The 27,754-nt window shown below is 42.2% G+C and overlaps 1 protein-coding gene across 1 annotated transcript; it reads right to left on the reverse strand.

Annotated features, from left to right (window-relative positions):
• Window positions 1-577: 577 nt before the first annotated feature.
• Window positions 578-26,948, reverse strand: LOC133514603 (sarcoplasmic reticulum histidine-rich calcium-binding protein). The gene is made up of 6 exons (XM_061846428.1): window positions 26,386-26,948; window positions 11,541-11,746; window positions 11,288-11,356; window positions 7,540-7,591; window positions 830-866; window positions 578-729 (listed from the first exon to the last, which is right to left on the reverse strand). The coding sequence occupies exons 1-6, from the start codon at window positions 26,789-26,791 to the stop codon at window positions 690-692; spliced, it is 810 nt and encodes a 269-aa protein (XP_061702412.1). The 5' UTR covers window positions 26,792-26,948; the 3' UTR covers window positions 578-689.
• Between the last annotated feature and the right edge of the window lie 806 nt (window positions 26,949-27,754).

Consider the following 27,754-nt stretch of genomic DNA (forward strand, 5'->3'; position numbering starts at 1 on the left):
GGATTAATTACTGTACATTTGACTGATTTTGCATACACTTTTCCATTCCCCAATCCTGATCATTAACGAGAACTTTGGCTTTTAGCCCATTCTATCGGTGTTTTTAAGACTCCTTGAAAATTAGATGCTGCAAATCAAGGTACGATTCCTGAATAAACTCACATTCAAACTTGTGACGTTAACACATTTGCACCAAACTATTTATGCAAGTGTGTGTGTGTCTGTTTGTGTTTATGTATACTGTATATATATATATATATATATATATATATTTTATATTCTCTTTACATGTGCGAGGCCTACCCTTCCTGTAATGCAGGTGCCAATCATATAGAACTGGGGCGGATCGTGCTGAGAAAGGCAGTGGGATTGTCTGTGAAAGGTGTGTTTTTTGTTTTTGTCAATTGTTCTCTGAAATGTTAAATTGTTATAGCTTTTGTTAGTTTGTTTCCTGAAATGTACGGTTAGTGTTTCACAATTTGTTAAATTGTTTTGCACTTCCAGGCCAACGTATTTCGGGTCATACATAAAACACCAATCAGTGAAAATTTACCTTTTCTTTATTCCACACATTTTTATATATTGAGATACTTTAACAATTTCTATGAAGTCACAAACGAGGTTCTCTCTTAAAAAATGGCTAACAGAAGAAAATGTGAGACATTCAATTCTCCACATGATGGCAGCTCTCAGTTGTCCTCGTCTTCCTCAAAGACATCGGCAACAGTCCTGTGGGTTGAGACAAAAAATATAATCCACATGATAGTTAATATGAATTTGAAAATAGTTGGAAATCACATTTTTATTTGAATAGACTGTAATCACTTACTTGTAGATTGACCCAGTCACTTTGTCAAGGAACCCCCCTAAAGGAAACAGAGTATTGTTCGTGTTGTCGTTAACATTCTTCATAATGTATCATGTACAGTGGTAGGGAAAGTTATTAAAGTCATTACATTTCTCGCTTTTTACGTTGCAGCCATTTGCTAAAATTGTCAATTTTTTTTATATATATATTTGTTTTTTTTTGTGTCAAGTTTCAAATCAAACCAATTTTAATATCACTCAGAGACAACCCAAGAAAATACAAAATACAATTTAAAACAAAAAAAAAATGATAATTCAATTTATTAAGGCACAAAACCTTTCTGAAGCTCTGTGAAAATGTAATTGGCCCCTGAACCGAATAATGGGTTGTGCCACCATTGGCAGCATTCACTGAAATCAAGCACCTCACAGTTCTGAGGTCCCGGGTTCGACCCCGGACCCACCTGTGTGGAGTTTGCATGCTCTCCCGGTACCTCTGTGAGTTTCCCCCAGGCACTCCACTTTCCTCCCACATCACAAAAACATGCAACATTAAAGGTCAAGTGTCATCCCTATAAACATTCTAAAATATATATTGTAATAAAAAATACATATAACATTATTCACTTCAATGTCTAGACGAAAAAATGAATGTGAGCGGAGAGCGCGTCATCCATGCGCAAAGTTCCAGAATTGTCATTCTACGACATCCAAGCGGTCGCCATATTGGCTGCATCCTCTGCCCTGACGTCACCCGGACATTCGCCAATGAAAACACGCGGTGCACCCTACCATGGGAGACGAACCCGCCACTTCTGACACAGAAGCTCTTTTCGAAAAGGAGAACACCACACAACCAAGTGAAGTCACTGGGGCAATATTATACTATTGTTTCGAGCCATATTCAGATGATATGCGATCACGGCCAAACCGCCTCCCCGTCCGATCCACTTCCGCGGCGGAGATGAGCCATTGTGGGTCATCACAGCCGGCCGGTGGTGCTCATTTTTGGTGCTGAGGTGGCTTATCACTGAGTCAAGCCGTGCTGCTTTAGGGGGTAGTTCATAGCCGCCGTAATACGCAATGAACAACACCGTTGAGCCAGGGCGCTTTACTGCGTTGTCGTTGCACACGGCTGAGTGAGGCATTGGTGCTGCGTTCAGCCTTCGCTGGCGAAGCGACGCAGCAGCCCGACGCCGTCTCACCTGCACATCGACACATTTCGTTTGCGGATCTTTTGTTACGTTATGAGAGACCGATTAGGTGGTCCGCCCCAAACTATTATTTTTTTTAGTACCTATAGACACACCTACCTGTCATTTGGAACCCACGAGGCTCTCGTTCTCTGCACCCGTGCAATGCATTTTTCACGATGAATCGGGATCCTTGCAAACGCAACCCTCTCCATTTATTCAGGTTTGGGACGTGCCTACAGATTGCACTGGCTTGTTCCCCCATAGGGCTGCATTGTGGAGATATAAATATCCACAAGCAGGATGTGGATGCATGTTCAGACGACTAAAGATAAACAAAGCAGCAGGCCCGGACCTTATGTCCACATCCGGCCTCAAATCTGTGTGAAGCAGCTCGGTCTTCACAGAGCAGATTTCTGGAACTGTGTGAAGTACCATTTTGCTTCAAATGCTCCACCATCATCCCAGCCCCCAAGAAACCTACAATTTCAGGTCTCAGTGACTACAGGCTTGTCGCAAGATGTCAACATCTGTGGTCATGAAGTCTTTTGAATGCCTTGTCTTGTACCACCTCAAGAGCATCACAGGTCCCGTGCTAGATCCGCTATAGTTTACCTACCAAGGAAACAGGTCTGCGGATGATCCATTCAACATCTGACTGCACTTCATTCAATAACACATTAACAGCGTGGGGACCAACACAAAGATCCTATTCGTGGACTTCAGCTCTGCGTTGTATGCCATCATCCCTAAATTCATCTCCTTCAAGCATCTCCAGCTCAGTATCTCACCTGTCATCTGCCAGTGGATCCACATCTTCCTGAAGGGCAGGTCACAGCAGGTGATGCTGGGGGACACCACGCCATCCACATGCATCATCAGCACCACGGCATCCCAGATTTGTGTCCTCTCCACACTGATCTTCTCTTGCTACATGAACGACTGTAGCTAAACACACTTGGCTATCAAACTCCTGAAATTTGCAGATGACACCACAGTCATCGGCCTCATCAAAGAGGGTGATTAGTCTGCGTACTGACAGGAGATGAAGAGTGTGGAGCTGCGGTGTGGCTGACACGACCTGGAGCTGAACCCGCTCAATACTGTAGAGCTAATGATGGACTTCTAGAAGCATCCTACTGCCACAGCTGCCCCTCACGTTGTCCAACTGTCTTGTGTCAATTGTCAAGAGCTTCAAGTTCCTGTGAATTACTCTCCCAGGACCTAAAGTGGGAGAAATCATTTACATCTTCAATAAAGCCTAGCAGAGGATGTACTTTCTGTGGTTTCTAAAGGAACATGGTCTCCCGTGGGAGCAGTTCTACACAGCGGTCGTCAAATCAGTACCGAGTACCTCTATCACGTTCTGTTTGGTGCTGCTAGAAAAACATGACAAACTGTCTGTAATGGACAATCAAAACTGCTGAAAGGATTGTCGGCACCCCACTACCCACTCTTGAGGACTTGCAAACTGCCAGAACTAAGATGAGCAGGCAAAATCCTCTTGTCGCCCCAACATCCTGGTCACAGCTCCTTCCCTCAGGTAGGAGCTACCGAACAATGTAAACTTAAACTAACAGACATTCCAACAGTTTACAGTATATATACACATATTGAAGCAAGAGGTTTCCATACACTGTGCAAAAATGCACATTTAATTTCTCTCTAAAGTCAAATCAGACTAAACCTCTTCACATCAGTCAGGATGACCAAAATTATTAAGTTATTAAATGCCACAAAAATGAGAGAGAGAATTTCTTGGAGAATTTTATATTATTTTATTCGAGTACTTTGTCTTTGAACACTACTTTGTCCTAAAAGAACTTGGGGAACCCAAAACGATCAGGTCATTGCTTTGGAAGCTCATTAAACTAAAGTGGAGCTGTTTTGCCATAATGATCATTATAAAAAGGGGGAAAGCTTATACCTGTAGACCTGTAGAGGCCATACCAACTGTGAAACAAGGAGATGGTGGCATTATGTTGTGGGGCAATTTTTAAGCAGCAGGAACTGGAGCTCTTCATAAAATTAACAGCATCATGAAGAAAGAACATTCCATGGAAATATTAAGGGTAGATCTCAAGACATCAGCCAGGAAGCAAAAATTTGAGTGCAATTGGGTCTTCCAAATGGATAATGACTAAGCATACAGCCAAAATGGGTAAACTGTGGCTTGAGGATAACAAAGTGAATCTCTTGGCGTGGCCATCACAAAGTCATGATCTAAATCCCATCAAAAATTTGTGGGCAGATCTGAGAAAAACATGTGTGATCAAGGCAACCAATAAACCAGACTCAGTTACACCAGTCTGTCAGGAGGAACGGGCCAGGATTCCAGCAGAATACTGTCACAAAGTTGTGGAAGGTTACCCAAAACGTTTGACCCAAGTCGTGCAATTCCAAGAAAATGCTACTTGACAGTCAGGACATGTAAATAAACTTTTGACCTCATAAGAAAACGTAAAATTCTGTCATTATTGTGACATCCTGAGTGACCTGAAACTGGTGAGGTTTCGTCTGACTTTTCTTCAGACAGTGAGACAAAAATGAAAAGTGTGTTTTTACACCCACACCCACCCACACACACACACACACACACACACACACACACACACACACACACACACACACACAGTGAAGAAAGTGTTTGAACACCCAGCTATACTGCAAATTCTCCCACTTAGAAATCATGGAGGCGTCTGAAATTTTCATCGTAGGTGCATGTCCTCTGTGAGAGAGATAATCTGAAAAGAAACATCCAGAAATCACAATATATGATTTTGTTAATGATTTATTTGTGTGATACAGCTGCAAATAAGGACTTGAACACCTGTTTATCAGCTAGAATTCTGACCCCCAAAGACGTGTTAGTCCCCCTTTAAAAGTCCACCTCCACTCCATGTATTATCCTGAATCAGAAGCACCTGTGTGAGGTCGTTAGCTGCATAAAGACAACTGTCCACCCCATACAATCAGTTAGACTCAAACTTGTAATATGGCCAAGACCAAAGAGCTGTCCAAACCAGTACATGTCAAGGTCTGTGACCATTTGGATGATACAGAGGAGTCATGGGGAACGTTTGTGCTCAGATGCGACCAAAATTGAAGTTTTTGGTCCTAATTCCACTAACCGTGTTTGGAGGAAGAGGAATGATGAGTTCCATCCCAAGAACACCATCCCTACTGTGAAGCAAGGGGGTGGTAGGATCATGTTTTGGGGGTGTTTTTCTGCACATGGGACAGGATGACTGCACTGTATTAAGGAGAGGATGACCGCGGCCATGTATTGTGAGATTTGGGGGAGCAACCTCTTTCCCTCATTCAGAGCATTGAAGATGGGTCATGGCTGGGTCTTTCAACATGACAATGACCCGAAACACTCAGCCAGGAAAACCAAGGAGTGGCTCCGTAAGAAGCATATCAAGGTTCTGGCGTGGCCTAGCCAGTCTCTAGACCTAAACCCAATAGAAAATCTTTGGAGGGAGCTGAAACTCTGTGTTTCTCAGAGACAGCCCAGAAACCTATCTGATCTAGAGAAGATCTTTGTGGAGGAGGGGGCCAAAATCTCTCCTGCAGTGTGTGCAAACCTGGTGAAAAACTACAGGAAACGTTTGACCTCTGTAATTGCAAACAAAAGTGTCTGTACCAAAAAGACATTGGTTTTCTCAGGTGTTCTAACACTTATTTGAAGCTGTATCACACAAATAAATTATTAAAAACTCATACATTGTGATTTCTGGATTTTTCTTTTTAGATTATCTCTCTCACAGTGGACATGCACCTACGATGAAAATTTCAGACCCCTCCATGATTTCTAAGTGGGAAGACTTGCAATATAAAAGGGTGTTCAAATACTTGTTTTCTTCATTGTGTATGCCCTGCAATTGGCTGGCAACCAGTTCAGAGTGCACCCCACCTCCTGCCCGTTGACAGCTGGGATAGGCTCCAGCACTCCCCACGACCCTTGGATCGATGAAAATTTTAAACTTTTCTAACAAATAAAAAACTGAAAAGTGGGACGTGCAATATGGGGTGTGGGCGTCTTTACTTCAGGTGCAGCAAAGTGACTCCAAAAGTTCAGTTAGGCTCTCTGAATGATCCAATGCTGACTGATGATGATAAATAGAATCCACCTGCGTTTAAACAAGTCTAAATGCACCTGCTCTGTTATAGTCTCAGGGTTCTCTTTAAAATGCAGAGAGTATGATGAAGACCAAGGAACACACCAGGCAGGTCCAAGATAGTGTTGTGGAGAAATTTAAAGCTGGGTTTGGATAAAAAAAAAAATTCCCAAGCTTTAAACATCTCAAGGAGCACTGTGCAAGCAATCATATTGAAATGGAAGATCACTGCAAATCTACCAAGACCTGGCCATCCCTCTAAATTGTCACTTCGAACAAGGAGAAGACTGATCAGAGATGCAGTCAAGAGGCCCATGATCACTCTGGATGAACTGCAGAGATCTTCAGCTGAGGTGGGAGAGTCTGTCCATAGGACAACAATCAGTCGTTCACTGCACAAATCTAGCCTTGATGGAAGAGTGTCAAGAAGAAAACCATTTCTCAAAGATATCCATAAAAAGTCTTGGTTAAAGTTTTCCAGAAGCCACCTGGGAGGCACACCAAATGTATGGAACAAGGTGCTCTGGTCAGATGAAACCAAAATCCAACTTCTTGGCCACAATGCAACACTATATGTTTGGCGTAAAAGCAACAGAGCTTTGAACACACCATCCCCACTATCAAACATAGTGGTGGTAGCCTCATGGTTTGGGCCAGCCTTTCTTCAGCAGGGACAGGGAAGATAGTTAAAATTGATGGGAAGATGAATGGACCCAAATACAGGACCATTCTGGAAGAAAACCTGTTGGAGTCTGCAAAAGACCTGGGACTGGGACAGAGATTTCTCTTCCAACAGGACAATGGTCCAAAATATAAAGGCAAATCTACAATGGAATGGTTCACAAATAAACATATCCAGGTGTTACAATGGCCAAGTCAAAGTCCAGACCTGAATCCAATCGAGAATCTTTTGGCAGAGCTGAAGACTGCTATTCACAAACGTTCTCCATCCTATCTCACCGAGCTCGAGCTGTTTTGCAAGGAAGAATGGGCAAGAATTACAGTCTCCCGGTGTGCAAAAACTGATAGAGACATACCCCAAATGAATTGCAGCTGTAATTGCTGCAAAAGGTGGCGCTACAAAGTTATATGCACGTGGGCCGAATAATATTTCATCTCCCACTTTTCAGGTTATTTGTTAAAAAAAGCTTAAAATATCCAATAAATTTCATTCCACTTCACGATTGCGTCCCACGTGTTGTTGATTCTGACAAAAAAATGTAATTTGATATCTTTACGTTTGAAGCCTGAAATGTGGCGAAAGGTTGAAAAGTTTAAGGGGGCTGAATACGTTCTCAAGACACTGTAAATATTTGTATAAATGACTTATGGGTGTTAAAAGATTCTTTATCAGTGACCGAATCAATATTCAACTTCACTTTTTTGATGAAAGGTGGTCATTTTTTTTAGCCACTCACCTGGTTGGCATAGAGTTTGACAAGCAGGACACACGTGGCAGAAACTGCACATCTGTAAAGAAGTCAAGGTGAATAAAATGGACAAAATCAACATAATGTGCTGCACTAATATTGACCCCTAATTTGGGAAGGCGAGACGAATTTGTGATCAATCCATGCTGTGGAAGAAACATCGAACGTGAGTAACTTCATAACTTGTACAACAGGGGCCATGAGGACTTATAGGAAATTTAGCAAGTCTTATCTTCGTACATCTTAGTCCCCAAATTGAAGCCGTATCGTTCGCATTGAAGCTGCTCAGCACAAGTTAGCCTAGCTTAGCACGCTAACAACATTACCTCCGTTGTGTATACAACGAGGATCAAACATCGAACGTGGACCAAACCTAACCTTCAAGTATTAAAGTGAGGGCCATTGTGGTTTGAATCCCTTCCATTCACATATCCTTTAAATTGCCACATCCTTGATATTTTCACACAGGTATTATGTGATTTGTGTACCGTATGTGCTGACTGTGTTTCTGTGATTGCTTTCATTTGACCTTAACTTTAACATAGATTAGGCAATATGTAGTTTGTGTATCTTATCTGCTGCCTTTGTTTATTTGATTGTCTATGCTTTTTTTTTTTTTTTTTTTTTTTGACGATCGGCAGCCCGTTGGGCAGCACAATATTGTGCAAGCTGTCAGCCTGTCGCAAGCCCGGATAAATGCAGAGGGTTGCGTCAGGAAGGGCATCCAGCGTAAAACTGTGCCAAACATATATGAGCGTTCATCACACGAATTCCTTAACGGTTAGGTCGTGGCCCGAGCTTCCTATCCCCGCAAGGCAAAGGTAGACATTCAGATAATGTAGGTCAAAGACAAAAAAGAAGAGGAAAGCGGCTTAGTCAGAAGAAGAAGAAGAAGAGGAATGCACAAACGCTACTGCTGTGTGTAGGGACTTTGAATGTTTATGACTATGACAGGAAAAGCTCAGGACTTTGTTGACATGATGATTAGGAGAAAGTTTGATAGATTGTTCATCCATGAGAGCAAGTGGAAAGGGAGTAAGGCTAAAAGTTTAGGTGGAGGGTTTAAATTATTTTATCATCGAGTAGCTGGGAAGAGAAGAGTTGTGATTGGTGCAGATTTCAATGGACATGTTGGTGAAGGAAACGGGCGATGAAGAAGTGATGGGTAAGTACGGCATTCAGCAAAGGAACTTTGAGGGGCAGATGGTGGTGGACTATTCAAAAAGGATGGAATTGGCAGTGGTGAACACTTATTTCCAGAAGAGACAGGAACATAGTGTGACCTACAAGAGCAGAGGTAGAAGCACGCAGGTGGATTTTATGTAGACGGTGTAATCTGAAGGAGGTTACCGACTGTAAAGTTTGTGGTGGGGGAGAGTGTAGCTCGACAGCATAGGATGGTGGCGTGTAGGATGACTCTGGTAGCGGGTAGGAAGACTAAGAAGACAAGGTAGAGCAGAGAATTAGGTGTTGGACGTTCAGAGAGAAAAAAATGTTGTGTGGCCTTTCGGAAAGAGGTCAGACAGGCTCTAGATGGACAGGAAGAGCTCCCAGAAGACTGGAATACTACTGCCAAGGTATTCAGAGAGGCAGGCAGGAGAGTACTTGGGGTGGCTTCTGGTAGGAAAGAGAAGGAGACTTGGTGGTGGAACCCCAAAATACAGGAAGTCATTCAAGGAAAGAGATTAGTGAAGAAGAAGTGGGTCACAGAGAGGACTGAGGAGAGGCGAAAGGAATACATTGAGATGTGTCGTAGGGTAGAGGTAGATGTGGCGAAGGTTAAACAAGGGGCATATGACGACATGTATTCCAGGTTGGATACGAAAGAAGGAGAAAAAGGATCTCTACAGGTTGGCCAGACAGAGGGATAGAGATGGGAAGGATGTGCCGCAAGTAAATGTGATTAATGATAGCGATGGAAATATGTTTACTGGTGCCAGTAGTGTGCTAAGTAAAGGGAAAGAATACTTTGAGAGGTTAATGAATGAAGAAAATGGGAGCGAAGGTAGAGTAGAAGAGGCAAGCATGAATGACCAGGAAGTGGCAATGATTAGTAAAGGGGAAGTTAGAAAGGTACTGAACAGAATGAAAAATCGAAAGACAGTTGGTCCCGATGACATACCAGTGGAGGTATGGAAGAACAGTGACGTAAGAAGTGAGATGTGCCGTAGGTGTGTCAGAAGAATTTAAAGTGGAGGTGGGACTGCATCAGGCACTGAGCCCCTTCCTGTTTGCGGTAGTGATGGATGGGCTGACAGACAAGGTTAGACTGGAATCCCCTTGGACCATGATGTTTGCAGATGATTTTGTGATCTGCATTGAAAGCAGGGAGCAGGCGGAGGAACAATTAGAAAGAGGGAGGTATGCACTGGAAAGGAGAGGAATGAAGATTAGCCAAAGTAAAACTGAATATATGTGCGTGAATGAGAGGGGTGGAGGAGGAAGAGTGAGGCTCCGGGGAGAAGAGATAGTGAGTGTGGATGACTTCAAATACTTAGGGTCAACAATACAGAGCAATGGTGAGTGTGGTAAGGAAGTAAAGAAACGGGTACAAGCGGAATGGAACAGTTGGCAGAAGGTGTCTGGTGTTTTATGTGACAGAAGAGTCTCTGCTAGGATGAAGGGCAAACTTTATTAAACAGTGGTGAGGCAGGCCGTGATGTAGAGACGGTAGCACTGAAGAAACAACAGGAAGCAGAACTGGAGGTAGCAGAAATGAAGATGTTGAGGTTCTCGCTCGGAGTGAGCAGGTTGGATAGGATTAGAAATGAGGTCATTAGAGGGACAGCCAAAGTTGGATGTTTTGGAGACAAGGTTAGAGAGAGCAGACTTAGATGGTTTGGACATGTCCAGAGGCGAGAGAGTGAGTATATTGGTAGAAGGGTGCTGAGGATGGAGCTGCCAGGCAAAAGAGCGAGAAGAAGACCAAAGAAAAAGTTGATGGATGTTGTGAGGGAGGACATGAGGACAGTGTATGTTTGAGAGGAAGATGCACAACATAGGCTTAAATGGAAAAAGATGACACGCTGTGGCGACCCCTAACGGGACAAGCTGAAAGAAAAAGAAGACGAACTTGGTAAGGCATTTGAAAAGATGTAGCAGTATTTAATCGCAGAAAAATGTTGTGTAACTTGTCTTTGCAGATTAGATTTTGTATTTTTTTTAAAGCATCAGGAATGGCTGATACATGTCACATTCTTAAAAATTTGCACTCCTCCTGAGTGTGAAAACTTAAAAAGGGTGCCATTTTGAACAAATTGATGCAATAATTTAATCTTTTTATTCATTTAGAGAAAATACAGAATAGATTTAAGTAAGCAGCAACTGATAAAGAAGATATGGACGTTAAAACAGAACAGCTTGTATGACATCTTGGTTTTTGTTCTTCAACAGAACATGACTTGATGACCTAATAAATGCCTAGTTTTGTCGTTTTCAAAGCAGGTGACATACTTTTGAAGAATGGTAATAATGCAAATTTTGCAAATGACGGCTGGTGCTGAACCGAAGGGATATGAATTTTTGGGACATATCTTTTTCAAATTATTGGTGGAAAACAGAATAGCGTTTGCATGCTGCAGTGAAGAAAAATGCTGTCGTGAGTGAAGTTAGCACAGTGACATGTTACTTTCTACTGAATCACTCTTCAGAGTAATCCTATTTTAGAGGATGTTGTATTTGCAACAAATTATGGTAAAGAGGACATCAAGCTTTTTAAGGTTCCAAAGTGTCTCACCTCGCAATCATCACAGTGTTCTGACTCGTCTCCTTCTTCACAAGGACACTTCTCACAGCTGTCACAGTGCTGAAAGGAGATGACGAGCCAAAAAGAGCCACATATCATATACCACAGAACCCAAATTGTTTTGAAGTGGAAACTTGGAGCAATGTAAATAAGATGATGATTGTTGTTGTCATTGTTATTCAGTGCCTACTGTTTTGTTGCCAAATTATTTGGCTATTTGGATATTTTTATGGGGCAGACTAACCTCACAGAATTCACAGTATGCACATACGGACCCCTGGTGATATTTTCCATCTTCGTCATGTTCGTCATCATCATCATCTTTTTCATCGTCATCTTTGTCCTCATCATCATCATGATCATCTTTGTGATCGTCATCATCTTTATCGTCAACTTTGTCTTCATCGTCGTAATCATTGTCGTCATCATAATCACTTTTGTGATCATCATCTGGAACAATTCATTAATATCCACAATCTTCTAGTGTTTGACACAGACATGATATAATCATATTTACACTACACATAAAATAGATTACATTAAAGTTAATGTATGCGAAACAGAGCACATCCGTGGCCAGAGGTCAGATTTTGTTACATGTTTATTCTCTGATTAAAGTATCAATAGTCATCCTTCTAAAATGTTTTTTTTACATACAGTGGAATCTTGACAAAACGTGCCACCGGGACTGAACAATGTGTCCAAATGTAGTTTCCATTTGTCACTTAAACTGCTACAGACAAAGTGTGTCATTTTGAGATTTTTTGGCTGTTATTTTCTGATGCAGTGGCGCAATGCAGGCAGAGAATATGTCAGTCCCTATATTTTCAGGTCACAGATATATAATATGACTCGATCTAATTTCAACAGGCATGGCTCACGCGTCTGCATGCCGGCCATGTTGAATGTGGGGCATTGATCTAGTGGCCATGTTGTGACAGCTATACTGTATCTGTAGACCATTAAACATCGACTGACAGTGCAGAGTGAAAGCGCAACCTGGCTGCTTTGTTAACTCTGAGGAGCCTGGAGGTGAACATGGTCAAGACTGGAGAGATGATCATGGATTTCAGGAAGCATCCTTCGGCACAGCTGCCCCTCACCCTGTCCAGCTGCTTTGTACAGTGAAGGAAATAAATATTTGAACACCCAGCTATATTGCAAGTTCTCCCACTTAGAAATCATGGAGGGGTCTGAAATGTTCATCCTCGGTGCATGTCCACTGTGAGAGAGATAATCTAAAAAGAAAAATCCAGAAATCACAATGTATGATTTTTTTAACGATTTTTTTGTGTGATACAGCTGCAAATAAATATTTAAACACCTGAGAAAACCAATGTTAATATTTGGTACAGTAGTCTTTGTTTGCAATTGCAGAGGTCACACGTTTCCTGTAATTGTTCACCAGGTTTGCACACACTGCAGGAGGGATTTTGGCCCACTCCTCCACAAAGATCTTCTCTAGATCAGATAGGTTGCTGGGCTGTCACTGAGAAACACAGAGTTTCAGCTCCCTCCAAAAAATTTCTATTGGGGTTAGGTCTGGAGACTGGCTAGGCCACGGCAGAACCTTGATATGCTTCTTACAGAGCCTTGGTTTTCCTGGCTGTGTGCTTCGGGTCATTGTCATGTTGAAAGACCCAGTCACGGCCCATCTTCAATGCTCTGACTGAGGGAAAGAGGTTGTTTCCCAAAATCTCACAATACATGGCCGTGGTCGTCCTCTCCTTAATACAGTACAGTCGTCCTGTCCCATGAGGAGAAAGACACCCCAAAAGCATGATGCTACCACCCCCATGCTTCACAGTAGGGATGGTGTTCTTGGATGGAACTCATCATTTGTCTTCCTCCAAACACGGTTAGTGGAATTATGACCAAAAAGTTCCATTTTGGTCGCATCTGACCACAAAACGTTCTCCCATGACTCCTCTGTATCATCCAAATGGTCATTGGCAAACGGGCCTTGACATGTGCTGGTTTAAGCAGGTGAACCTTACATGCCATGCATGATTTCAAACCATGACGTCTTCGTGTTGTAAAGTTGCTTACGGTCTTCAAACTGGTAGCAGCTTAAACTGAAGGCTAAGACCAGCCCGATCGTAATTCAATAAATCTTGCTGAATTTGGATCGAATGTTGTGAATACTCGACGTGGGACGCTCCTGGTGACGACGTCAGTGGACTAAAATCACCATCTGTGAATTCTTAGTACGCAAATTGGAGCCGTATCGTTTGCGTCGAAGCTGCTCGGCCCAAGTTAACCTATCTTAGACTGCTAACAACAAAACAGGTCTGTTTTCTCATATTTACTGAGAAGGAAAACATCAAATTGGAGTATCTACACGTCATGTAAAATCGACGTAACGTATACTACGGGGATAGTGAGTACTCATAAGAAGTTGGCCGAGTGGACAGGCCAACTTAAACTTGCTTATCGGCCTAGTATTCCTTAGCTTAGCTTGCTAACAAAGAGATGCGTTTGTGATCAATTCGTGGATGTTGAATAAACATCGAACATGAGTAACTTCATAAGTTGTACGATGAGGGCGGTGAGGACTAATAGGAAATTTAACAAGTCTTATCTGAGTACATCTTAGTACCCAAATTGGAGCCGTATCGTTCGCATTGAAGCTGCTCGGCCTACGTTAGCCTTGTGCGCTAACAACATTACCTACGTAGAGTATTACAACGAGGACAAAACATCGAATGTGGACTCAACCTTCAACTACTAGAGTGAGGGCCATTGTGGTTTGAATCCCTTCCATCCATATATCCTTGAAATCGCCATATCCTTTATATTTTCACACAGGTAGTATGTGATTTGTGTACCTTATTTGCTGACTGTGTTTATGTGATTGCTTTCATTTTACCCTAACTTTAACATAGATTAGGTAGTATGTGAATTGTGTATCTTATGTGCTGAGTTTGTTTATTTGATTGCTTCTTTTTCACTATCTGCAGCCCGTTGGGCAACACAATATTCTGCTACCTGTCGGCCGGTCCCAAGCCCGAATGCAGAGGGTTGCGTCAGGAAGTACATCCGACGTAAAACTGTGCCAAACATATATGAGCGTTCATCATACGAATTCCATAATGGTTAGGTCGTGGCCCGGGATTCCTACACCCGCCCCCAGAAATGTTAATCTGCAAGGCATAGGTAGAAATTTAGATAATGTAGGTCGAAGACAAAAACAAGAGGAGGAAAGCGGCTTAGTCGGCAGAAAAAGAAGAGAAATGCACAGACCATACATTTATGTGTAGGGGCTTTGAACGTTGGGACTATGACAGGAAAAGCTCAGGAGTTAGTTGACATGATGATTAAGAGAAAGGTTGATATATCGTGCATCCAAGAGAGTAAGTGGAAAGGGAGTAAGCCCAGAAGTCTAGGTGCAGGGTTTAAATTATTTTATCATGGAGTCGATGGGAAGAGAAATGGAGTGGGGGTTATTTAAAAGGAAGAGCTGGCTAAGAATGTCTTGGAGGTGTACAGAGTCCCAGATCAAGTGATGATGAAACTTGAAATTGATGGTGTAATGTATAATGTGGTTAGCGGCTATGCCCCGCAGGTAGGATGTGACCTTGGGTTGAAAGAGAAATTCTGGAAGGAACTAGACGAAGTAGTCCTGAGCATCCCAGACAGCGAGAGAGTTGTGATTGGTGCAGATTTCAATGGACATGTTGGTGAAGGAAACAGGGGCGATGAAGAAGTGATGGGCAAGTACGGCATTCAGCAAAGGAACATTCAGGGGCAGATGATGGTTAACTTCGCGAAAAGGAGGGAATTGGCAGTGGTGAACAGTTATTTTCAGAAGAGACAGGAACATAGAGTGACCTACAAGAGTGGGGGGAGAAGCACTCAGGTGGATTACATTTTGTGCTGACGATGTAGTCTGACGGAGGTTACTGATTGTAAGATAGTGGTGGGGGAGAGTGTGTCTCAACAGCATAGGATGGTGGTGTGTCTGATGACTCTGGTAGCGGGTAGGAAGACTAAGAAGACAAAGGTAGAGCAGAGAATCAGGTGGTGGACGTTGAGAAAAGAAGAATGTTGTGTGGCCTTTCGAGAAGAGGCGAGACAGGCTCGAAATGGTCCGGAAGAGCTTCCAGAAGACTGGAATACTACTGCCAACGTATTCAGAGAGGCAGGCAGGAGAGTACTTGGGGTGTCTTCTGGTAAGAAAGGGGAGAAGGAGACTTGGTGGTGGAACCCCAAAATACAGGAAGTCATTCAAGGAAAGAGATGAGCGAAGAAGAAGTGGAACACGGAGAGGACTGAGGAGAGGCGTAAGGAATATATTGAGATGTGTCGTAGGGTAAAGGTAGATGTGGCGAAGGCTAAACAAGGGGCATATGACTACATATACTCCAGGTTGGATACGAAAGAAGGATAAAAGGATCTCTACAGATTGGCCAGACAGAGGGATAGAGATGGGAAGGATGTGCCGCAAGTAAATGTGATTAAGGATGGCGATGGAAATATGTTTACTGGTGCCACGAGTGTGCTAAGTAGAGGGAAAGAGTACTTTGAGAAGTTAATTAATGAGGAAAATGGGAGAGAAGGTAGAGTAGAAGAGGCAAGCATGAATGACCAGGAAGTGGCAATGATTAGTAAAGGCGAAGTTAGAAAGGTAATGAACAGAATGAAAAATCGAAAGACAGTTGGTCCCGATGACATACCAGTGGAGGTATGGAAGCAATTTGATGAGGTGGCTGTGGAGCTTTTGACCAATTTATTCAACAGAATACTTGTGGGAGAGAAGATGACGGAAGAATGGAGGAAAAGTGTGCTAGTCCCCATTTTTAAGAACAAAGGCGATGTTCAGAACTGGAAACTCCAGAGGAATAAAGAGCCGGTAGTGTACGAAATAGATGGAAAGAATACTTTGAGAAGTTGATGAATGAAGAAAATGAGAGAGAAGGAAGAGTTGAAGACGCAAGAGTGAAGGACCAGGAAGTGGAAATGATTACTAAGGGGGAAGTCAGAAAGGCACTACAAAGGATGAAAAATGGAAAGGCAGTTGGTCCTGATGACATACCGGTAGAGGTATGGAAGCAATTTGGAGAGATGGCTGTGGAGTTTTTGACCAACTTATTCAACAGAATACTAGCGGGCGAAAAGATGCCTGAAGAATGGAGGAAAAGTGTTCTAGTTCCCATTTTTAAGAACAGAGGGGATGTTCAGAGCTGTGGGAACTATAGAGGAATAAAGTTGATGAGCCACACAATGAAGTTATGGGAAAGAGTAGTGGAGGCTAGACTCAGGACGGAAGTAAGTATCTGCGAGCAACAGTATGGTCTCATGCCTAGAAAGAGTACCACAAATGCATTATTTGCATTGAGGATGTTCATGGAAAAGTACAGAGAAGGTCAGAAGGAGCTACATTGTATCTTTATAGACCAAGAGAAAGCCTATGACAGAGTACCAAGAGAGGAACTGTGGTACTGCATGCGCAAGTCTGGTGTGGTGGGGAAATATGTTAGACTAGTACAGGACATGTTTGAGGGCAGGAGAATAGCAGTGAGATGTGCTGTAGGTGTGTCAGAAGAATTTAAGGTGGAGGTGGGACTGCAACAGGGTTCCGCGCTGAGCCCCTTCCTGTTTGCGGTAGTAATGGATAGACGCAGTTAGACTGGATTCCCCTTGGACCACTATGTTCACAGATGATATAGTGATCTGCAGTGAAAGGAGGGAGCAGGCAGAGGAACAATTAGAAAGATGGAATTACACACTGGAAAGGAGAGGAATGAAGATTAGCCAAAGTAAAACAGAATATATGTGCATGAATAAGAGGGGTGGAGGGGGAAGAGTGAAGCTCCTGGGAGAACAGACAGCGAGGATGGACAACAACAGGAAGCAGAACTTGAGGTAGCAGAAATGAAGATGTTGAGGTTCTCGCTCGGAGTGAGCAGGTTGGATAGGATTAGAAATGAGGTCATTAGAGGGACAGTCAAAGTTGGATGTTTTGGAGACAAGGTTAGAGAGAGCAGACTTAGATGGTTTGGACATGTCAAGAGGCGAGAGAGTGAGTATATTGGTAGAAGTGTTCTGTGGATCGAGCTGCCAGGCAAAAGAGCGAGAGGAAGACCAAAGAAAAGGTTGATGGATGTTGTGAAGGAGGACATGAGGACAGTGTATGTTTGAGAGGAAGATGCACAACATAGGCTTAAATGGAAAAAGATGACACGCTGTGGCGACCCCTAAAGGGACAAGCCGAAAGAAAAAGAAAGGACTACACGTCTTCGTGTTTTACCAAGTCACCTTGGAAACCGTAGTTTCAGCTCTTCTCAGGTCCTGTCGTGTAGTCCTGGCCTGATTCCTCACCTTTCTAAGGATTATTAAGACCCCGCCAGGTGATATCTTGCATGGGATTCCACTCCGATTGAGATTGACCGTCATGTTTAGCTTCTTCCATTTTCTATTGATTGATTCAACAGTGGACCTCTTTTCACCAAGCTGCTTTGCAATTTCTCCATAGCCCTTTCCAGCCATGTGGAGTTGTACAATTTTGTCTCTGGTGTCTTTGGACACCTCTTTGATCTTGGCCATGTTACAAGTTTGAGTCTTACTGGTTGTATGGGGTGGACAGCTGTCTTTATGCAACTAACGACCTCACACAGGTGCATCTGATTCAGGTTAATACATGGAGTGGAGTGGAGTGGACTTTACAGATGGACTAACAGGTCTTTGAGGGTCACAATTCTAGCTGATAGAAAAGTTTTAAAATACTTATTTGCAGCTGTATCACACAAATAAATCATTTAAAAAATTGATTTTTCTTTTTAGATTTTCTCTCTCACAGTGGACATGCATCTACGATGAAAATTTCAGACCCCATTATGATTTCTAAGTGGGAGAAATTGCAATATAGCAGGGTGTTCAAATACTTATTTTCTTCGCTCTATCAACTGTCAAAACCTTCATGTTTGTGGGAATTGGTCTCTCAGGACCTGAAGTGGGAGAGCAACATCAACTCCATCCTCGAAAAGGCCCAGTTGAGGATGTACTTCTTGCAGTTTATGAGGCATCATGGTGTGCCACAGGGGCTGTTGAGGCATTTCTACACAGCAGTCATTAAATCAGTCCGGTGTGCTTACTGTACATTAAAGTCTGGTTTACCACAAAAAAGGACAAACTCCAACTGCAATGGACAATCATTGTGAAATGAAAAAAAAATGTTGGTATCACTAAAGCTCCCTTGATTACTTGGATAAGAACATTGTTTCTTTGCTTGCTTTTCAGTAAGGGCTGACAATTCATCACAACATGGATCTTTTCCTCTGCAAATATTTTTGTTTTTGCCTTGGAATAAAAACCCACAAATACAAAAAGATTCCTTCCTTCTTCTGTCAGAAAAATATTTGCCAAAACACATGCTTCCAGAACTAAGACAAGAGACCCTCCTCATTCTGGTAACAACCTCTTCCATCGCCTTCCCTCAGGTAGGCGCTACTGATCAATGCAAACTAAAACAAGCAGACATTCCAACATCTTATTTCTTCTTGCTATTAACTTCCTCAAGTAATATACTACAAATTGACGTTTTGAGATTATTGTCACTTGTCTGTTGGGACACTTCAACATTATTTGTAGTAATCCCATCACTCTGCACTCTTTGCATGTCTGATGAGCAATCCTGATCACTCGTGCTTGAGAATTTCTGCACAATTTGCATTACTGTCACTTTTCCAGATTATTGCACCATCTATCACTTTAAACTGAAGAAGAAAAAAAATCTATCTGATTACCGATAACCTTTTCATTGCTTATTGACTCTCCGTAATTTCTCCAAAAGATGTGTTCTGTTATATTAGAGTGGTTACATCTCCCGGCAACACATTTTGTGTGTGTTTTTGACATACTTGACAAATAGAGATGATTCTGATTTTGAATACAAAACACAAGTCTCCTGGGGCTGAAACATGCAATTCTTCTTACACTAACTGTTCTATTTTCAAGCAGTTTACCTTTCCCAACGAACCTAGAACTCAAAAGCATTAACTCCTTGCAGCTCATGAAAGTAATTCACTTAGGATGGGTATTGTACATAAAATATGTCGCCATGACAAAACACACTTGTGTGGTAAGATTGGATAAGATGCGAACCATTCAAACATTTTCAAGCTTTTTTTTTTAATCATTACTGACAATAACTTTGTACTGTACTGGACGTTGTCGGACAAGAAAAAAAAAAACCAATAACATCGTAATTTTGTACTACACTCGAAAATGGGTGCATGTGGCCAAACACAAAAAGAACCTCACCAAAGTAATTTTTTTCTACTGAGGTTCCACTGTGATGAATTTTCTGTTTGTGTATGTTAATTTTATAATAGTTGGAAAACAGATATTGTAAAAGCGTGATGGAGTGCAAATACGGATGTACTAAACGTGCAGCCTTGTGGTTGTCTTATAACTGCATCCTGTAATGGTCTCTGGTGGGTTTTTTCCCCCGTCTATTTTTTTATTGATGTATTCATTCATTTTTAAGTGTACATGGTATTGCTTTCCCCATGCAGCAGGTATTTTGTACAATGTACATCATTCACCTTAATTTTTTTCAGCAAGTCCCTTGATTTTAATTGGATCTAATGATGCATAAAGGATCTATGAAAGGATATCAGAAAACAAAACAGATACTACTCACAGTTTCACTTTTTTTTTTAGATAAATCAGGTCTGTTGAAACAATATTCAGACTGAACATAGCTACACACTAGTAATTGTAATGCATTGAGTGCTAGAAAGATGGTGCTTTTAGTCATATTCACATTTGTGTACACTGGATTTATTTGATGACAAAGTAAGTTTAAAGACATGGAGAGGAGTGATTGCTCTTTGTACCACACATTCACAGTCAACAAAAACGTTTCGTGAAGAAAAACATAAAGAAGGAAAAAAAAACAGAAAACCATTTCATCTCTTGGCAAGTTGACATTTTAGCAAAGCTCTTACGAGTTTTCTCTCTTTTCCTAAATACTCTCTCCCTGAAGCCTGGGCAGAAATTTCTGTTATCATAATAATAATGGAAAAACATAAAAAATGTATTTTAAATCAGTCCACAATAATTTTGAAATTATTACAGTGACAAGCGTTTGGAGGTCACAAAGCTAATTGCTTAATTAGTGCAGGTTTCCAAAAAAGGTTCCATGGATGCATTCTAATGTCACAATTTGCTCTATTTCAGCGCTTGAAAAACAGATTGCCTCTTTGCTCAGCAGTGGCACAGATGTTCTACAGAGAAAGAGAGATGAAATCTGAAGAAAGAGAGAAACGTCATAGGTGTTGGGTGTTGGGAAGTTAAGATGATTCAAGTGACTGGATCAGCCAGAAAGTGTTAAACATTTTATTGGATCCAATGGGTGAAAAGGATGTGGGTGTCATTTCTTTTGGTAAGTCTTTTTAAAAAATCTATTAATTTATAAAGTGGCCCTCCTGCACCAGCCCAAACAGTCTCTCTTTCTCTGTAGACTCACATGAACAGGACAGAAACACAGGTCAATCCAATCCAAAACAATGTGAAGGGATGATCCCTGAAGAAAAAGCATTCTTTCCAATGAAACAAGATCAAAACTAGAGGACAAAACAAATGACTGTTGTCCAAGGCTCGGATGTAAAATTGTCTTTTTTTCAATCTCTCTGTCAGACAATTACTTCTGTAGTCCCCATGTTTATATCTAGTGTACGGTATGAAGAACTTCAGATAGATGGGCTTCAGGAAGGCCAGTTCAATTCCCCCAAAGTGCTCATAACTCTAAAGTTAAGCAAGGAAAAGAACAGAGTGTAAGAGACAGGAAGGGTCATTGCAGAGCTAGAAAGTGGTGAAGGAGGGACTTTGATGAGATAATATGAATTCCAACGACAACTGACACAGAGATGATCAGGTTGATACGACATAAAGAAAGGGGAGGTGTCAGACTCCCCAATCTCTTTTCAACTCAATTTTGTAGCTTGAAGCATCAATCATCCCTGCTACTTCACGGTTAAAAGAAAGAGTATGAGGAAACCAAATGAGACTGTGTTTTGCTTGCTAGTTTCGAACCGACTAACCTGGAAAAACAGTGTGATGTTTGTGCCAGGTCATTAATTAGTCAGTCTGGGTATGTGTTAACACAGAGACACAGCACGTCCTTTAGATACAGTTAACAGACATGAACCATTTACACAGTGACGTCGCACCACTTTTTCTCATTCCGTTCCTGGAGTTGTTTTAACATTTGTTGATGAAATAGATTTAAGCAAATTGATAGCGATAAATGTGTGACACAAATAATGATAATAATTTAGAGTACCTCCACTTGTTTTTATTTTTGTATTTGAATGCTTTTAATCATGTAATGTACATTGTTTTACTCAGAAATGCGCTATACAAATACATTTGCTTTGCTTTGAAGAAAGTGTCTCCTTGCATCACTCGCTAACATCACCTTCTATCAGAATACACAGACTACGAGGACTGCTTGCATGAAATCATCCCCATCCAGTCATCGCCAATTTTGAACTTTTCCAGCAGAATTCTTTGTAAAGTCAAAAGGACTGGAGCTGAAGAGATAACACTTTGGGATTAATGACGAGTTTCCGTTTGAAATCGTAGACCGATACAAACTCGTGTACCCTCTAATCAACAATTACGGGCAACAAGGACAACACTGTGACAGAAAGTCGGACAAGTTGTAGACAAACTGTGTGGACGGTCAACTGTTCCGCGAATCCAAAGTCACCCCTTGGCTCTTCGAATAGATGAGCATTCCTTTCAGGTTTGTTCTAATATTTGGTATATAGTGTACAATGTTGGATGGAAATTTGTTTAGAGAAAACAAATAATTAAGTACATAAATAATGATTATTCCATTACTTTGTATTTTTTGTTTTTTGTGGGTGCCCGTGGTTGTTTTTTTAACGATCCTGTCCCAGTTAGAAAATGTAAAGCAAAAACAAGTCTTGTTTTATTTTATGCCATCTCAGAACATATTTGCAGCTGAACTTTTTCTCACAGTTTTAGGTGAGCATTGTAAACAAACGGCAAAAGAGGACGCTAGCATAGATATTCTCTCCAAATTCCAGCTAAAATGCTCAAATAGCAGCATTTTCAGAACTAAGTAACAAACGATTTACTTACTATTTCTATCCCAAGCAAAAGACTTGTTTTTTCTCTACTTCCCTGTTATTGTTTGCGATGTGTGTTGTCCCAACTGTTAGCCCATAACAGAGTGGAAAGAAATAATTGCCAACATTAAGACAATGATCACCAAAACCTTAAATTGGATTAGGTAATCACATCTCAGGTGCAGGTTTTTTTTTTTTATTTTTTTTTTTAATTACAGATATTCAGATCACACAAGACTACTGTAATTCTCTTGTAAACAGATACTGTAGTTGGGTCTATTTCCATTGCGGTTGTATACATAAAATGTGACTAAAACGTGCAGGACCCAATATTCATAAAACATGATTAAAAACAATAAAGCAACATTTCAGATTGGGTGGCATGCCAAGCTGAATGATTAGACTAAAGAGTGGATTTAATTTCATGTCGACAGGTTTGAAAATCTTGAAGGAGCAGCTTTGATGGACCTAAGTCTCGCCTCATCTCAACCCCTGTCCTTGGTTATCCACTTGACCATGGCGACATGGTGCTGGACACTGATGCAAGTGATACAGGCATTGGTGCCATGCTCTAAAAAATGCAGCACGACATAGAGCGTGTGCTGGCATATGGAAGTCGCAAGCTGACAATAGCTGAACGGAACTACTGTATTGCAAGATGAGAACTACTCTCCAATGTTGATTTCAGGTCTCATTTTCGCCAATATCGCCTTAAATATCCCTTCAAAGTGAGCACCGATCACAGTAGCCTGTGCTGGGTAACAAAAAATGAAATAGCTAGAAGGGCAATTAGCTCCGTGGCTCGAGAAGCTTGCAGAGTATGACTTTGAGATTGTCCCCTGTCCAGGTCAGTTGCAAACCAATGCAGATAGCCTCTCCAAATGACCCTCCCAGCAGTCCTGTCCCTGCAAAATGCATGGTCCATTCACGCTTCCTTGTAGCGTCACGGATCAGTCGGTCCAGTGTAAGTGGACCCTGACCTCAGCTCTCTGTTGCTGAGTCAGCGGGGGTGGAGGGGCTGCCGGCTGATACAGCACAGACTCCAGTGGGATGTAGGAACTTCCAGCTGTTACAGAACCTTGTCCGGTGGGGTAAGTCCAACCACTCCCATACCCAACACAAAGGCTTTAAACCAAAACATTATGAGAAAAAATGATGACTATAACACATGGTAAAACTGATTGGGAAAAATCCTGATGCTGTGTTTTTTTTTTTTCCCTGACTGAACCATGGTGGAGCTGAGTCAAGCCCAGGATGAGGATACTGATAGTTCACCTATACACACCTGGATGAAGGCCAGTAATGAGCCCCCTCCGTGGACTATTGTTTCGCCAGCTGTTGGGACATATTGGACTCAATTGAAATGGCTCTATCTCCAGGATGGGGTTCTGGTCCAGTACTTCTACGGCCTTGATAACACTGAGTTCTACCCACAAATTGGAGTTGATGAGCCAGATGCATGCAAGGGTGGACCAAAGACTCAAGTATTTGGATATTTCAGACAGGTGATGTTTAGGCAGGGTTGCCTTCTGATCCAAACAGACCGACAGGTCGAGAGTACGCGTGGCAGATGCTTGAGCAGATAGAGCTGGCTGACCTCATCATCAGAAAAGCAGTGAGCGAGTCAGTCACATGTGCTAAAAGACAATATGATGAGAATTGCTGCCACACACAGTACAAGATCTGAGATCCTATGTGGAATCTTGTGAAAGAGAGCCGTCATCTCAAGAATAAAGTGAAGAAATTTCTCCCATTGTATGAAGGGTGATTCTTTCTCATGTGTCAATGAAACGACCTAGTCTACCGAATCCAGAAGAACCTGAGAGCCCAGGTGAAAGTTGTCCACTACAATCAGCTTCCCTGGAAGGTGGGTGAAGTTCTGCCAGAGGTGTGTGTTGAAACTCCTTCTGACAGGGGATTCTGACAGACATTCCCACTAGACCTAGACTATACGTTTGAGCCTCCCAGGTCAGAGCGGCACCTACCCTCACCCTCGGACCTAAATCATTAGCAGGTGGCAATCAGTTGACAGCACTAACCATCTCTTCATCCGAGAGTCCAAGACATGTGGCCGGAAGTCTGATATGAACACAAGGTCAATCATCGAACTGCAACCTCGAGCGCCCTGGTGCAACGTGCACCTATGGACACCCTTATGCTTGAACTTTGTATTTGTTATCGACAATCTGTGGTGAGTACAGAAGTCCAATAACGGAACACTTCTGATCGGGGTGGGGCGGGAGGAGGGATTCATCCCAATCACACCCTTCCAGCTCCCACTGTCATTGCCCATATAAGCTTTGAAGTCCCCCAGCAAAATTATGCATTCTCCAGCAGCCCCACCAAGGACTCCAAAAAGGGTGGGCAGTCTGAACTGCTGTTTGGTGCATATGCACAAACAAGAGTCAGAACCCATGCCCCGTCTGAAGGGAGAAGGAGGCTACCCTCTCATCTGCCGGGGTGAAACCCAGCGTACAGGTTCCTGATCCAGGCGCCAATAAGAATATTCACACCTGCTTGGCGCCAATGCCAGAGTGGAAGAGAATCCATCCCCTCCCAAGATGACTGGGTACCAGAGCCTAAGCCGTGTATGGAGGCGAGCATGACTATATTTAGTTGAAATTTCTTGAATCTCACACACCAGCTCGGGATCCTTCCCTTGATTGCACATTGCACCCTACCCCTATGGCCCCTCCTACAAGTGGTGATCCCATGAATAGTATTCACTAAAAGTTTCCTCTATATTTAAACTATCACGGTGATGAACTCAGCAAGCACACTACACTCGCTGAGGAAAGGTTACTAGTGCAGCAATTTGATAAGGCATAGAATATGGCAGCATCTTTTTCTTTACTTCTGGAAAATATTGGCCGAACAAGTTGAATCTGGTGCTACTCTGAATAACTAGCTTCAAAGACAAAGCTGTCTGCATTTTTGTCTGAAACTTATCATTGCCATTACGTAGCCAGCCAAGTTAATGGTAGTGGAGCTCTGATTATGAGGAGAAATGTTGTTCCTCCCAGGGATGCAGGCCATAACAGGGACACACTAGCACCAATGAATGGAAACAGTAACAAGAGGCATTAATGTATTACTACAAGTATGGCGCAAAGAGCTAAAATAATCAACAAAACATTAACAAAGAAAAATTCTCTTGCAACCAGATTTGTGCAACTCTGAGGTTAGACACGAGTACAAAGTTCATCTTGGACTGGTCACCAGCCAATTTGAAGACACATGTAGACAAACAACAATCCACACTCACATTCGCGATGGAAAACTTCAAATATTCCATCCATCTATTTTCTTAACCGCTTTTCCTCATAAGGATCGCGGGAGTGCTGTAACCTATCCCAGCTGTCAACGGGCAGGAGTGGGGCTACACCCTGAACTGGTTGCCAGCCAGTCGCAGGGCACATAGAGACAAACAGGCGCACTCACAATTACACCTAGGGGCAATTTAGAAAGTCCAATTAATGTTGCATGTTTTTGAGATGTGGGAGGAAACCTGAGTGCCCAGAAAAGCCCATGCAGGCACAGGGAGAACATGCAAACTCCACACAAGGAGGGCTGGGATTGAACCCGGGTCCTCAGAACTGAGGCCAATGCTTTCCAGCTGTGGCACCCTGCCACCTTCAAATATTCTATAAACCTAATATGCATGTTTTTGAAGTGTGCTAGGAAGCTGGACTTGACAGAGAAAATCTTGCAAGAATGGGGACTGAGAACATGCAAAAAAAAGGCATTAATTGAGATTCAAACTCCAAACCCTCCAATTGTGAGCCAGATCTGCTTTCCACTATTTCACTGTGGTCCTTCATTTAAATAACCTCATTAAAATAATCAATCAGACATTAGCTTTGGTTACTGTTTGCGTAAGCATTCATCTGTCAATAAAAAGAATGACAGAAATACTCCAGGAAGAAAACTCCAGGAAGGAAGTGGTCTGATACGTCACGAAAAAGTTTTACATGAACATTAACTGACCTTCATGATCGTCGTCATCATCATCATCATCATCATCGTCATTTTCGTCGGTGTTGTCATCATCATCGTTGTCGTCGTCATCATCGTCGTTGTCATCATCGTCGTTGTCGTCATCATCGTCATCATCATCATCGTCGTTGTCATTATCGTCATCATCGTCATCATCGTCATCATCGTCATCATCATCGTCATCATCATCATCGTCGTCGTCATCATTGTCGTTATTATTATCGTCATCATCATCACCATCATTTTGGTCATTGTCATCATCATCATCATCAGCCACCAGACCTTGCTCAAAGTGGATCGGCAGATCCTGTGCCTTGGCCACAGGAGCCACTGGGGTATGGAAGGAGCATAGCAGCGCCATCAACAGCACAAGAATTAGACTTCTTAAGGATGCCATGTTCAAACACAAGACTGACCGAACAAGGGATAAACCTGGATTCACAACAGGACTCTACAACTGTAGTTCAGGCCTCCAAATGCATGCACTCACAAAATCAAAATCGCTCAGGAGTACCCACTACACAGCAAAGGAGTGAGTGATACCAGCTCTGATGGCATCCAATTATTAGGCTCCAGTAAATGGAAAATATTCCAAGCTAAGTTATAGGCACGTGTTCCCAGTTTCCCTGCAAAAGTCCTTTGATTTTTAAACAAGTCCTGTATGTGAATCTTTTAGGAGAGCAGTCAGTGAATGCCCAGTGCTGGAGACACGGGCAGGAGTGCACTGAGAAACTGTGAGATCAACCCATGAGGTAAAATGATAAGACATGATTGGTGGTGGGGAAGGGTGGGGGTGGTGGCAATAGGGCGTGGGGGTGGGGATGGTGGACAGACTGATTGACAGGGGCAAATGTTGGTGGGCAGGCTTGCATCCAAAAGTTACTCAGGGAAGAGGGGACTCATTAAAAGGGAAGGCGAGTATAAGAAAGTAAGTAACAGGTGACACCCACTGGTTTTCCATAACCATGAAATCTACATTTTCCACGACCAATAAGATACAAATGTAATGCAAAACCATTAAAGTAATGCAACTATTATCCAGAAAATCTATCATCTCAGTGACAACCCATTGCTCCCCCTTAAGGTATACAGTAAATTGATATGTTCTACTAGTCCTGCTGCAGACTGCTCCTTGAGTTGGTGTTTCCTCACCTGGATGTTTTCTACTCAGTTTAAGTCTTTATTTCATTATTTTAACCTTTTATTTTTTTTGTTGTTGTTTTTTTACTGTTTGTCTGTACATTTATGCCCTTGTGGATGAGTGGGAGGAAGAGTTAGTTTTCATTAAAATTCATCAGCAGTTGCATTTTTTTGTAGGAAAAACACTACAAATAAAGTTTGATATAAAATATGTATTTTA

This window comes from Syngnathoides biaculeatus, chromosome 16 (assembly GCF_019802595.1).
Source record: "Syngnathoides biaculeatus isolate LvHL_M chromosome 16, ASM1980259v1, whole genome shotgun sequence".
Taxonomy (NCBI): Eukaryota; Metazoa; Chordata; class Actinopteri; order Syngnathiformes; family Syngnathidae; genus Syngnathoides; species Syngnathoides biaculeatus.

Coding starts and splice junctions, on each gene's coding strand:
- LOC133514603 (XM_061846428.1), bottom strand. CDS start 26,791: ATGGCATCCTTAAGAAGTCTAATTCTTGTGCTGTTGATGGCGCTGCTA. Junction 11,747..26,385: donor TGATGACGACGATCATGAAG/GTCAGTTAATGT, acceptor GAATTGTTCCAG/ATGATGATCACAAAAGTGAT. Junction 11,357..11,540: donor CATACTGTGAATTCTGTGAG/GTTAGTCTGCCC, acceptor ATCTCCTTTCAG/CACTGTGACAGCTGTGAGAA.